Here is a 14,603-nt window from a genome sequence, read left to right as displayed (position 1 = left end):
AACAATGAAAGCTATCTTCCTGAAGAGAAAGAACTAGAAGACCAAGAGAGGGCAGAATCATGCGCATACTTAGAATTCCTATGTACCTCCTGCTCTGTGCTAGTGTTGGATAGCATCATCTTTTCTACCTCTGCACCATATGAAAATAGATTTGACTTCTCTTTCTACATTTGGTGTTTATTGTCTTTTGTCTAATTTACTTTCTTGGATTTCCTAAGTAGAGCAAGTGGTATTAAGAGTTTGAAGCAAGGGCTGGGGTTGTAGCTCCGTGGTAGAGTGCTTGCCTAGCAAGTGTGAGACACTGGGTTCAGTTCTCAGCACCACATATAAATAAGTAAAATAAAGATCCATTGACAACTGAACAACATTTTTTTAAAAAAAGAGTTTGAAGCAGGATTTTTCTATGTAATTCTAACATGGGTAACATGGGAAGAGCTCATTGCACACTAGAAGCATATTAGTGCCATAAGGCTATAAAATTAGGTAGATTAGTATTGATTAATAACATGTGTCTTATATGCTCCTATTTTGATTTAATCTGTGATAATATTAATTTTTCTGTTTTACAATTTAGACTCAGATTGATGGACAGCTTTTCTTAATTAAGCACCTTTTGATTCTTCGAGAACAAATTGCTCCATTTCACACTGAATTCACCATTAAGGAAATTTCCCTGGACCTCAAGAAAACTAGAGGTACTTTGTTGTCCTGGCTGGCACACCTGGGTGTGTTTGAACCTGTCCAGATGTGTCAGCACAGGTTATAGGTTTATTTTATGTTCATCTGCAATGTTTTTGCATGCTTTGCTTGCTAAGTGTGTATCTTGTTCTCACTAAGCTGAGCTATCAATATCCTAATTACTCTAACTTGCTGTATTTTCTTTAAGAGAGTTTTATATGAGCATTTCAATTTGTGATGTAGTATTACCGTCTTAGACTCTGCCACATATTACTTACAACCAGTTACAAAATGAAAAATCAGTATAATAGCTACTTAGTAAATAGTACCTGATAGCTAATTGGTATGTTTTAAACCTGGAGTTGAGTTTGTCAGTTTGTGAAAATTCAGGAAATCAGAGTAAAAATGGGAGGAGTACTTGTTTAAGAGTCTGAGAGTTGATTTTCTTTTTTTCCTGTTCATCATTTCCTAGCTCTTGTGTGATCTTGGATGGGTGTTTTGTCTTCCCTGCCCGACCTTCCTTCTAGGTAAAACGAGCGTAATGAACTCGTTATGATTCTCTAACTGGGTTGTCAAGATCATTAAGAATGAAAATATGTTAAGGTGTTTTCTATGTTTTGGGTACTAAAGTGAGCTTATGTAGTATTTTTAAATCTGCTGGTTGATAAGTAATCATGTAGATATGAGGTCTTGGAATTGGTAAAAAATATTGACTCATCGTGGGAAAGATGATTCATCCATCCTGATGATTTGTCTATGAATTAATGAGAGATGACTTTTAAAAGATTAGCTACTTTCCAAGCTGTTGGTCTTCAGCAATTAAGGATATACCATAAACATCACTCATTTCTTTTAATTACTTACAAATTTTTTGTAAACTTTATCTTTTCTTAATCTTTTCTAAAAGGTTTATGCTTTTATGCCTTAAGCAGTCTGCTTATATAATGAATTAACTGTCTCTCTAATGTATGGGGGCAATTGAGAAAGTAGTCACTGAAGTTATTTTCTGTGTTCTGTGATTCAGAGCAACCCCAAATACAGAAATTCCAAATATAGCAGGATTTTAGTTCCTTAATTACTGTGCTTGTCTGGTTTAACTCAGCTGAGATCCACTGTGGCTCCTGCAGAGTCATATTAAAACATTTGCTTCTTTTCCCCTAATTTCTCACCTGTCCACCACAGAGAATACTTTTTTGGTTTATAAAGCTTGTGTGTATCATTTTTTTTTTTTTTTTTTTTTTTTAGGAACCAGATTTTCTGGCTTTTGCCTTTACATAATGCATAATTTTCAAATGGCATTTTCTTTGAGGCTCTTACTTCCCAATTCTCCAGGTGATTTCCTTCTTTTCTTTCAGTGTGAGGTATGGGAATGGTGCTCTTGTCTTGAAGAATTCCTGGCTGCTGATGTCTGTTTTAAGTAATGAGATAGACAAGAGGTTAATTTACTTTATTTTTATTTTTTTCTAATTCTTCTTCTTATTATTTTTTTAGTTTTTGTTGATAGTCTAGTTTCACTGAGGTGTGAGAAGATGAAACATCCTAAGATTTTGACAAAATTTGGTTTAAAGAATGTTTTTCCCCATGTATTGTGAAGCTTATGTAACCCTACCAGATGGTGATTTGATTCTATTTATTGCAAACAGAATCTTTCAGGTATCCTACAAAAAGATAGCAGACACAAAGAGTCACTCACGTTTTTCTGTGAAGCCTGAATCTGATAGAGAGAGGTTCTTTTTCATTAAGACCAGGGTCAAGGCAGTATTTATTGTGGCATGTGCTTGCAAAACCAGGGTTGGAAGCATTTCATGCTTTGCTTTCTCTAGTCGGGCAAAGCAAAGAAATGGCCTTTTTTTTTCTGTCACTTAATTTAATTGCTATCTTTACTTTTAACCCTCTAACCTCTCACAACTAATGTTATATCTTATTGCATTTGAACATCAATGAGACCTCAGTTAGTACTTTGTGTAGAGTCTAGTTAGTCTGGAGGTTAAGGGGTAAATATGTCCTCTTGGTGTTTTCTTTCTGGCTGACACATTGTTTTATTCACACTCCTTCAAGTGAATAAATTTCTGTGCCAGTCAGGATCTTAACAAATCTGGGTAAGTATGTGAATGTTTTTTAAAAACCATTTAACATCCCAAAAATAAAGAAGTGAAATTTTATGATATCAAGTATAATTTATCATTTTCCTTTTTTTCTGTAAATGGCAAATTAAAATTAATAGTCATTTTGCAATTCAACTTCTAGAAAATAACTGTGTGGGTACTGTGGCCATATTTGACGTTCATCTCACCCTTAGTCATTTGTGGAGGTGGGTTGGTGAAGATGAATGCCTTGTGGCTTCATGGTAGTAAAGAACTGATGTTACACAGAGCTTCTCTGTTGAAACTGACATGTTTACTGGATGAGAAATTTTGTTTCACAGATGCAGCATTTAAAATCCTGAACCCTATGACTGTTCCAAGATTTTTTAGGCTGAATAGCAACAATGCCTTGATAGAGTTCTTGTTGGAGGTGAGAAGAGTCTGTTTCATTGGTGGTGGGATAAATGACATTCTTTATGTGTCTGGTAATTTCGGCACATAAAAACAGGAGGAAATTGTCATCTTCTTTTTAAGGGTACTCCTGAGATAAGAGAACATTATCTTGACTCTAAAAAAGATGTAGACCGGCATCTGAAATCGGCCTGTGAGCAGTTTATTCAGCAGCAGACCAAGCTGTTTGTAGAGCAGCTGGAGGAGTTCATGACAAAGGTAGAGACGGGGTGCCTGCTTGGTAAAGTCATTTTGCATTCTTCCCTGGCTTTGCTTTTGAATTACCCTCTTGTGAAAACTCTGGCAGAAGGAGATGATAGTCTAAGTCTCAGTAATTAGGAAATCATTCTGTTTCCTATTACAAGAGCTTTGCTATGTGGACTTTTAGATATGCTTGAGAGTTTTTGTTTTGAAGAGGAAGATAGCAAATGGCTGCATAGCTGTTGTTGCATTGAGTGATCTGCATGTGGGCCACCGCTCGCAGTCTCCTGGATGCTCACTTCTTCCTACACCTGCATGGCAACAACTGCAGATCTTCTATTACTTAAAATGGAGGGTTTATTTTTCTTCTTGCTTTGCCTTGTTATTTGCCCCTTTCATTTTTGCATGCATAATTGAGAATTGAAGATTTTCTATCACTACATTGTAAACTGTCATATAAGTGGATTTAATATACATATATATGACAGGCTGACTCTTTCTCTGTCTCCTAAGCGAAAATCTGTCGATTGGCAAAGAGCAGAGTAGATCATGGTCATTCTAACATTTTTGTTCAACCTAATTATTTTTTAAAAAGTGTCATCACTGAGGTCTTAAAGATGTTAAAAAAGTCTTAAAATTAACCTTTGTTTATTAAATCTCTAGTGTCTACCCCAGACTTGTATTAAAGGACTTCATAAAAAGAATAAAAACATGGTGGCATTTTCTTCAAGTTGAGGTAGTCTTAACTGGTTAGGCAAGATGTATCTATAAAATAATCAATAAATAGCTATGCATATTGTTGTTTAGTAACTTGTTGGTGGGTTATCAACTCTAATATGCCTGAGGCCTAGATAGACAGAAGATATAAATTAAGCCTGGCATGGTGGTGCATGTTTGTAATCCCAACGACTTGGGAGGCTAAGGCAGGAGGATTTTAGGTTCAAAGCCAGCCTCAGCATCTTAGTGAGGCCCTAAGCAACTGACCTGCCACTGCTGTGGCTCAGGCTCAGGATGTAAGGTTAGGGGGCTCCTGCAGTTGAAAAAAGATGAGAAGGTACTATTGGGATGATTGGGATGGTTGACTTTCTTTATTTAGAGACAGCAGCAGAACCCAACCAGTCCCATTTAACCCTCAGCCAGTTCATTTAGCCCCCAGCCACTTCTATAAGCCTTTTTTTTTTTTTTATATGCAGGCCAGACAAAGAAGTCACATTACTAACAGGTTACATAAGTGGGCGCATGCTCACAAGCAAATGCTTCTGACCTTGAGTAAGTGTGCTGAATCTGGGTGTTTCTGACCTTGGCTTCATACTAAAATCATAGCCCCAATCCCATCCCCAAGCCTCAGCAAGAGAGCCTAACTACAGCCATTTTGGGCCTGCCCTACAGTAATTTATTGAGACCCTGTTTCAAAAAGGGCTGAGGGAATGGCTCAGTGGTTAAGCAACTCTGGCTTCAATCCCTAGTACCAAAAAAAAAAAAAAATACAAAGAAGATTTAAGTTAAAAATAATAAAAAGAACAAAAAGCAAATGCAGACATGATAAAATAATCACTTTTTAAATACTTATTGTATTAATGGATTTTAGTCATTAATATGAAGTATTTAGAATATTTGTGTATTTTTTTCCTACCACAAAACAAAGAAGGGTGGTAGAAATATTCTGTACCAAATTTTGATTTTAAAAAAGGGAGATTGTACAAGAGTTGACAGTTTATAGTTTACAGAAAAGTTATCATTTTTACTGAAATTATTCTCAAGGAAAATTGGCTTATAAACTGTAATGTGTATTTCTGAGAGTACATTCACATTAGTACTGATAGGAAATATTGTAGACAAACATTATACAATAATAGCAGTCAAATGAATCTTCTGAAATCTGTGAGTTGATTATAATGAAATCTAGGATTAAATGCTTGTTCTAGATTAGTTTTTCTAGAAAGCAAGAGAGTCAAAATTTATTAATAAAGTTGTCCAAGTTGGCTTTAGTACAAGCTTGATAAATCTGGTCTAACAGGACAGTTGTATATTTTGGAAGACTCTGGACTAAGAGCATTTAAAAAGGAAATGGAGAGGTTTTTTTTTTCTTTTTTCTTTTTTTAGTTGTAGACGGACACAATACCTTTATTTTATTTGTTTATTTTTATGTGGTGCGGGGGATCGAACCCAGTGCCTCACGCATGCTAGGCAAGTGCTCTACTACTAAGCCACAGCCCTGGCCCTGAAATGGATGTCGTTATAGAAAAAAAATCTTCCAAGTCTGAATTATATAATAGTTTACCATGGACATGTTGTATATACATAAAGGCAATTCCCTGGACAGCTAACTGTTCATATACCTCTTCCCCAACTCCCTTTCTTTCTCTAGTGTTAGGATGCTCTACCACTGAATTACACCCTGAGTCCTTTTTATTTTTTATTTTGAGACTGTCTCACCATGTTTCCTGGCTTCGAACTTGCTATCTTTCTGCCTCAGCCTCTGGCTTATGGACCTCTTTTTATATCCCCTTCACTATGGGGAAAGAAGGGAAAGGCGTGTGTCTTATCATCATGGAGAGCCCAATGTCACATCACGTGTCAGTTGACTGTGCCATTGCTCAGATCAGACACAGTTGCCTCTGTCCTTTGCTGCTGCTTGTTGAGTTTCTAGACCTAGTATTTAGTAGACACCACAGCCTGGTAGAGGACTGAGCATCCTTTTTCTATTGTCTTATTCCAAATTCAGGTTCCTTCCAGTCCTGCTGGCATAGAGTCAGTCAGAGACAGAGAGATAGGCAGGCAGGCAGGCAGACACAAACACTGGAGTTCACACTGACATATGTGATCATTTAAGACATTATGTTTTAGAATTTGTTGACCCAGCATTTTTATTTTTTTATCTGGTGACTGTTTCTAGCATTCTGAGTAGTAGAGGAGAAAAAAGATTTTAGAACTTCAAAATGCTTTTCTCTAAAGGTATGCCTCAGCATTATCACCTGCAGGTTCAGAACCTCAGGCTTTTTTATTTAGTTAGTATTTTATAAGGCAACCGTGCTTGTACCTTGATAAATGATTATAATATCCATAGGTATAGAAAAGAGACAGGACTTCATTTTTCATTTAAATGTAAATTTGTAGGTCTCAGTACTTACCATTTTAGATGTAAGCCTTATCAACAAAGGTCCTCAGCTTGTTTATATATATGGGTTGGCACAATGAAACTGTGTTTGTGTGTAGAGAACATTCTTTGTATGTCAAAGACTTTTTAACCTAAAAACTCAATGTATGATTCTGATGCCCTTTTATCTGCTGTAGATTGGCCTTTTTGTTTTTATATGGCTCTCTCTAGGCTCTCCTGTTGAGATGCTTCATTTTCCTTAGTTCTACCCACAAACCCTGGCTTCCCAAGGGAAGCCATCTTCATTTCATAGACTAAGAAACTGATGTCTCACAGAGTGGCTGAGTGTTCATGAGATAACTTTTCTATGTCTTTTTCATCTGCTGCTTTCCTGATTTTTGGTGTAATTATTGTTTTTCTTGAGAAAAATAAAATGAGTACAAGAAGAACATACACATGCTCATTTCTTATTTCCTGTCCTTGGAAAAATAGCCTTTTCTCTAAGTATTTGAATGGCCTAAAAAAAAATATATATATATATATATATTCTGAGTGTTGGGGATAGAGGTACATGTGAAAATATTTAAGTCAGATTATTATTTTTTTCAAATTTTAAAAACTGTTGATGCATTTTTACTATTTAGAATTCTATGGTACTGGATATTGCTTGAAACTCTTAAATGGGACTTGGGATGGTGGTAGGTGTAGCGAAAAGAGCTAAAAACTTGAAGTTGAGAAGGTGGGGTCCCAGGCCCTCTTCTCTACTTGCTGAATGAAACTGTTAGTAGGTTTGTTCCTCTGAGACTTAGTTTTCTAACCTCTATCAGGATGACTGTAGAATCCGTTCTATTGTCTTACAGTTACTGCAAGGACCAAATAATATCATGTGTAAAGGCACTTTGTAATTGTAAAGTGCTGTGGAAATGTTATTTTAAAGTAAAGTAGACAAAGTTGAGGTAAAGATTTTACATTAGCCAAAAGTCTAAATTAAGGCATTTTAAAGGAAGTATAATTTTAGGTTTATAGCTAAGCTGTAAGTATTTCTGGTGGGACCAGTTTATGCTAAAAACCCAGGCTTGTATGTAAAAAATACCACTTTTTCCCAAGCAGTTTAATAATCAAGTTTATTCTTAATATTCCTTTTGAAGTGTTATTAATTTCCTCTGTAACCCTATAAATTTTTCTTGATGTAGTGCATGTAATAGAATTTGATCTATAAATTTAATTCCTGCTCTCAAGGAGTTATAACCTAGTGGGAAATCAAGATAGGAAGATATCTGAACATTAAAATGTATATGGCAATGTCAGCATGAGACAGTGGGTCTTTGTTCATCTCTGGGGTTTTAAAAAAGATGAGAATTATTGGGGAGAACATTTTTTATTCCCCTGAGTACCAGACATTTTTTTCCTTTTCCTGTTCCTTCTCTGGGTTTCTTTCTCAGGAGACATGAACTCTACATACCCAGGAAAACTTTTGAAGGGAATACTCCTTGAGGTGTGGTTTAAAGATAAGTAAATTATCTGGATAGTAAACACAAAATGAATGTACAAATCTGTATTTGTTTTTAAAACAAACTTCCTAAATATATATCATCTTGAAATTGGTTAAATTTTGGGACAATCAGTGGAATAGTAGGCAGCCATTACAATTAAAACTGTCAGACCCAGAAAAATGTCCAGAATATAGATTTAAGTGGGAAAAAATACATTCTCATTTTTATAAATGTATAAACATGAATATATACTTTTAAATTGGAATGTATTCCCAAAATAATGTACACTGAAGTGTGGATTTTTTTTCTTTTAGCATTGTCTAAGTAAACTGTAATCTTCTGTGAAATGTGTCTTTTAAAAACAAATCGCACAATGAAAAAATAAAGACATGGAGAAGAATTGAGAGGAGGAAAGAGCGAGTTCACGCACATGGGCAGCACAGAAACCAGCAGTGAAGAAGGCTGGAGAGATCAGCTTTAACCTTATGCCTGTCTCTTCCCTCCTATTTGTTTGCCCCTTTTCAAGAGAAGCTAGAGTCTGTGCTAAGGTTTTTCTAATGAGACTTTCCAGTGGGGCCAAGGCTTTGGCAGTACATGACTGTCCATTAAAACAAACAAACAAACAAAAAATGTTTTATGCAGTTTCTGTCTCTCATCCTGTGTAGCCACCCATTTTCCCATCACAGTGTGTGATGACTCTTGACACAACAGTCTTGTCCAAGCAGCTAAATACACTTTTTTACATTCACTTTTCTATATTGTTGCTACGAAATGGAAAGAGATGACTAGAAGATGGGCTCCCAAGTCTGTATTTTTAGCTTTTATAGTCAAGTGTGCCTTTTGATGGTATTGAAAAATCCTATTTTTTTAAATGACATTCTCTCTGCCTATGATATAGTAAGAAATAGATCCTCTTGGTATATAAAGGAGATTTTTGTCCAGCTGGGATGACATTTCTAATAAAATACAATAATAATTTAATATTAACAGTCCATTTTAGAGAGATCTGTTTTGTGTTTACATTTCTCTAGGGTTTCAATTTTATCTTCCTATCCTGAAATGTCTTAGGCAGAATGCCATATATGATTTTGGTGTTTTTTTTTTTGCAAGCTAACATATGCCTTGAAATAACAAAAAGTTTTGCTGAAAAATTGTATAAGCTCTAAAGGAATATGAGATGTGGTGCAATTTTGTTGCAGTTGCACATTTGATTATCAGTATGCTTTAGTAGGTTTAAATGGTGTTTTGTATCCTTTGAGAGTGGCACCAGTTTAATTTGTCACCTGTGAAATGAAGCTTTTCTTCTTGTCTCCTCCACTAGGTTTCAGCATTAAAAACAATGGCCAGTCAGGGAGGTCCCAAGTATACCCTCTCACAGCAGCCTTGGGCACAACAAGGTAATCAGATTTTACTATTTTGGATTTCTTTTTTAAGATATTATTAATTTGCATTTATATAGTCCTTGCAGGGACAGCTTGGATTTGTTTCTTATTCACTTTGGGGTTCTACATCTGAGTTAATCTAGATTCAGTTTGGAGCAAACAGATCTTAATTGGCCAGCACTGTTGGTATTTCAATAAGCATTCCAAGGAAGGAAGAATTAAAAATAAACTTACCTAGTTAAAAGTAAAATCTGGTATGGATGGAAACATTTTGAGTCTGCTGATTTCTGTACTCTTGCCATTCATTTGTTTATAGCTTTCTGAAAATACTGTATTTGACACAGTCAAATTGTGGAGAGAAAAACACCCGTTTTCAAGTATATGAAGAAATATTGGGCCACTATTTTGTTACACATTTTCTCTAAGTTCTATTCTTTGTTGATATTTTGGAGTGTTTGTAAAAAGAATCATAAAAATTGAGGTATCAGTGGGAGTTGGCAGGCAATATCATTGCCTGATTCATAGATATATTTGAGATGTTTCCAATTTTACACTTCCCTGAATGTAAATTTTTGTGTGTATGTGTGTGCTAGAGGTTTTGTTTTGGGAGAGACTTTTTTTGTTCATTATGATTAACTTTTATTAATTGTACATATCAATAAGTTTCACTGTGACATTTCCATACATGCATATATCATGCTTTGATTATATCTATCCTCCCGGCTCCTCTCTCCCCTCTCTCTTCTACTTGCCCTGTCCCCTTCCCTTTGCTTTTTTTTTTTTAATTTCCCCCTTTGGTACCAGGGATTGAACTCAGGGGTACTCAACTACCAGGCCACATCCCCAGCCCTATTTTGTATTTTATAGAGACAGAGTCTCACTGAATTGCTAAGCACCTCGCCATTGCTTAGGTTGGCTTTGAACTCTCAATCCTTCTGTCTCAGCTCTCCGAGCTGCTGGGATTACAGGTGTGCACCACCGTGCCCAGCTTCCCAGTGTACCATTAAGCTATACCCAGAGTCTAATGGGAGGGTTCTTTACTTTTATATGTTAGACATTTAAAACTGAACCTAAATTTGTGGATTGTTCTGGTACATTTTGTGACATTTTAAGTTGCTATTAAACCAGAATAAATAATTTTGTTAAGCATATTTCTGGCTCCCCTGACCCATATTTTGAAAATGAAAAGAACAAAATGGTGAAAGAACAGTTTTAATTATGTGTAAGCAGTGCCCAAGTTGGAAAGTAGCTCTTTGCTTGTAGTGAGAGTTCCAAAAAGTAGTTCCAAAGAGTAGGCTTTGCACCCATAAAAATTAGCTGTCTGCAGGTACCTAATCTGGAATCAACTTTTTAATATGATTGCTTTTCCCATTGAAAGGATGTTGTGTTGACAGGTATTCATTTCCTTTGAGAAAAAGGATTGAAACTCTTGTAAGCCTACAGATTTTTCAGTTATTATGAACCCCTCAGGTTAATCTGAAGTTGGGCCAAGAAATTAAGAATAGCTATGTATTTCTTATGAAGATATGTAAATATTATCTTTGAAAGGATGACAGAATTGTATTTCAAATGTTCCTCATGTACATTTTGAGGATGTCAATACAGGTTTGCAATGATTTGTTTTATTGCAAATACCTTTTTGTATATTTTAATGGAAACTGTGAATATTCTGTCTTCATTATTTTAAACATTTGGATTGTGCATGAGAGTGAAATCTTAAACATCTTTTAAAAGCAGAGCACACTTGATGGAGTAGTACACTTTGTCAAAAGAAAATCAGAATTTTTTTTTTTTTACCAATAGTATTGGGAATTCTGATCATAGGCTGCCTTTTTGTCAACCACCTATTCCTCATAGTCAGGAAGCAGACTTCCTAGTTCCCAACTCAAGGCAACTCTCATGATCTCTGGATGAATTGGAGCCTTTGGCTTAAGGTTTCAGCCACTCAGGGCTTATTTAGAAATAGGAGTTGATTTGTATTTTGAATGTTTATGTAAATGAAACCTCTTGGATGTAATAAATTTTTCTTAAAATAGATAAAAACAGCAAATAGGCACAGACATATTTAGTACACTAAGCCCAGGGATTTGGTGTTTAATTAACATATTATTCTTTCCCTTTTGGAAAGATCCTTTCTCTCAAAATAGTGGTTGTCATTTTCTCAAGCAGAATTCTAATAGAATTCAGTGTTAGATGTAATGGACCCTTAAGCATTACTAGAATTATCAGTAAGCAGCAGTTTCCCCGATAAAAGGAAAAGGACAGATTGAAATGGGTTTGCTGTTTTGTCACATAACTCATTTGGTTTCTTTCTTAGTGAGGAGATCTTAGTGTATATAGAGATGACAGTTCAGTTTGTCTTGTGTATCTTCTGCCCATTTAGCCACAGTGGAGGGTGGAGTTGGATTTTCATGATCTGTAATGCATGACATCCACACTTCAGTGTCAAAGAGATTTATGGGCCTGTTGGGGTGGGAGCATCAAGAACAGTCCAGGAGCAATCTCTTCTGCCCCAGAAACCCAGGGTGACTGGTTTATGTAGACTGTCAGGTTCTTGGATCAAGTCGTATTGAAGGAACTCATAGGAGAGAATGCTGTTTTGTTAATTGATTCTAGACAATTAAAGGATACTATATTCACTAGTCTGCACAGCTACTTTATGCTTATCAAGGGCTCTGAAAACTCATTTAGTGATCTCTGAAGTGTGTTTGTTAACACACAGAGCCAGAACCCACGAAGGAAGTGTCTTGAAGAGCTTTCAATGAAAAAATAAACAATTCTGGACTCTTTCTTCTTAAGAGCCAATGCACTTTCTTACCTTGTCTTATCACAACCCTCCTCAATTTAAAAAAGTGTTTTCGGATGGTCTAAAAATTTTCAAGGTGTATAAAATAAAAAATAACTCTCTTTTCCACTTGCATACTAGTGCTGCTCTCAAAGGTAGTTTCTTTCCCAGCATTGTGTATACTAGCACATATGGACTTAGAAAATGTTATCCAAATGAGATTGTACTAAACCTCTTACTTTTTCACTTACTGTGTGTCTTATAGCCCTTCCTGTACCAGCATATCCTTCTGTGTCCACTGTATTTAATGGACACACAGAACGCATCAGTATAGCATGATAGCTTTAGAAATTTATTAATTGATATTTAATTATTTTCAGTTTTTCTATATATTATTTGACAAATATCCCTATACACACATCTTTTTATTTTGTGAGTATGTAAATAGTATAAATTTTTAGCAGTGAAAATCAGTGAAAGAGTATGTGTATTTTCAGTTTTGCTAGAAATTGCCTAGTGTCCCTCCAGAGAGATTTGGACACTCATCAGCAACTGATGAAGATACAGATGTCCTTCCATATTGATTGGGGATTGGTTCCAGGATTCCCCCACCACAGATTTCAGAATCCAAGATGTTTAAGTCTGTCACATAAAATGGGTTATTTGCAAAAACCCTGTGACTGTCCTTCTGTATACTTTAAGTCATCTCTAAATTACTTATAGTGCCTAATACAACATGAATGCTATATAAATCGTTGTTATATGATGTTGTTTAGGGAATAATGAAAAATATCTGTACATATGCAGTTTTTTTCTGAATACTTTTGATCTGTAGTTGGTTGAATCCATGAATGTAGAACTTGCAGATATGGAGGGCCAACTACCTCTTTCCCCACATCATTGTCAATTTGTAAATATCTCACTGCTTTCATTTGCATTTCTTTAATTTTGAGTGATGTTGAACATGTGTGGAACCATCTTTTCCTCTGTAGCTATCTAGGTAGTTTCCTCACAGATGACTACTCTTCCTTTCCAGGTAGCTCTTTCAGGTTAAATAGTTATTTTAGTTAAAAACTTATAGAATTCTATTTGCTGTCTGATAATGTGGTATAAGAATACAACAAATGGATATTTAGTTTTCCTTAGATATGTGTGGATATCTTCTCAGTGTCCTGAGTGAGACTGTTAGACAGCACCTCTGACTGTGAGTCAGTTCTGTAGATAGATAAGCTCATTTAGTATGGTTTCTCACAAGTATCTAAGAATGACTTCTTTAAAAAACAAACTCACTTATCTCTCATCTAAATTCCAAACGCATATATTACAGCCCCTACGGATGTCTTAAAGCATGCTGGGAGAGTTCTTTACTGCCTTAGTGGTTGAGATTAGAGTTTTGTGTATAGCAGATACTTAATGTTTGTAGAGCTAATTGTTAAACTTGATAAACAAGGAAAATGAGACACATTCTTTGGGGAAATGAGACTTTTGCTATTTTTTTCTTTCTTCCCTTCTGAATTTGTGACCCTAACCAGGTTAATTGCTTTGCAGCAAAGGTCAGTGACCTTGTGGTGACTGCCTTTAAGACAATAAAAGCAAAGCTGCCTTTGACGTTGAGAAGTATGTCGTTATACCTGTCCAATAAAGACACTGAGTTCATCTTGTTTAAACCTGTTAGGGTGAGTAGTACTATAATTTATCTGAAAGTTGGCTAGACTTCTAGTGTTCTTTTTCTTTTCCTGTAGATGTTTAAAACTGTTGATATACTATTCTAGTGAAGTTGATTAATAATTGCTGTGATTCTTGAAAGACATTCAGAGCCAGCTTCTGATTATGTCTTTTTTTCCCCCAACTTTCACTTTGTCTTCTGTTTTTAATGTTAACTTTGTATGTTTTGTTTTTTTGTCTTTTTTGTGGTACTAGGGATTGAACCCAGTGGTACTTAGCCACTAAGCCATATCCCCAACCCATTTTATTTTTTTATTTTGAGACAGAGTCTTGCTGAGTTGCTGAGGCTGACTTTTAATGTTAATTTTGAAAGTATAATTAAATAGATAAAAAAGTCAGACCCTCACATTTTGCTTGTGGCCCAGCACTGGTGAAGGCAGTATTCCAGGAACCCTGTTTTTCTAATGAGTGGTGGAAATAAATGGTGTGCGGCAGCCACCGAGGAATAAATGTCAGAGAAAATTTCATAACTTATAGTTCTTTGTTGAGCTTACATCTTTACCCAGGGTGTTGGTTGATTTTTAAAGTACATTTTGTATGTCTTAGAACTTTATCTTTTATGTAAGAAATAGCTGACAACTCTTATTCTCTGGGGGGACAGGGCTTGCTAGAGTTTAGTTTTTCTAGGAAATGTTATCTGATAAGTCTTCATCAGGTTGTGCTGACATGTGAAATATTAAGTGCAATCTTAAATATTAAGTGGCAATC

At 35.6% G+C, this 14,603-nt stretch overlaps 1 protein-coding gene across 2 annotated transcripts in view; it reads left to right on the top strand.

Moving 5' to 3' along the window:
- Cog3 (component of oligomeric golgi complex 3) overlaps window positions 1-14,603 on the top strand; it is a 50,868-nt gene that overhangs the window by 33,171 nt on the left and 3,094 nt on the right. Inside the window, exons 17-21 of one of the 2 annotated variants that reach the window (XM_015484302.2) lie at window positions 575-695; window positions 3,104-3,192; window positions 3,297-3,431; window positions 9,325-9,400; window positions 13,719-13,846. In XM_015484302.2, coding sequence (XP_015339788.1) covers window positions 575-695; window positions 3,104-3,192; window positions 3,297-3,431; window positions 9,325-9,400; window positions 13,719-13,846 — 549 coding nt within the window. Of the gene's footprint in view, window positions 1-574; window positions 696-1,923; window positions 3,005-3,103; window positions 3,193-3,296; window positions 3,432-9,324; window positions 9,401-13,718; window positions 13,847-14,603 lie in introns of those variants that run through there. The other variant, XM_048800941.1, reaches the window with a different exon arrangement.

This window comes from Marmota marmota, unplaced genomic scaffold (assembly GCF_001458135.2).
Source record: "Marmota marmota marmota unplaced genomic scaffold, marMar, whole genome shotgun sequence".
NCBI lineage: Eukaryota > Metazoa > Chordata > Mammalia > Rodentia > Sciuridae > Marmota > Marmota marmota.
This window is presented reverse-complemented; position numbering and strand designations above follow the sequence as displayed.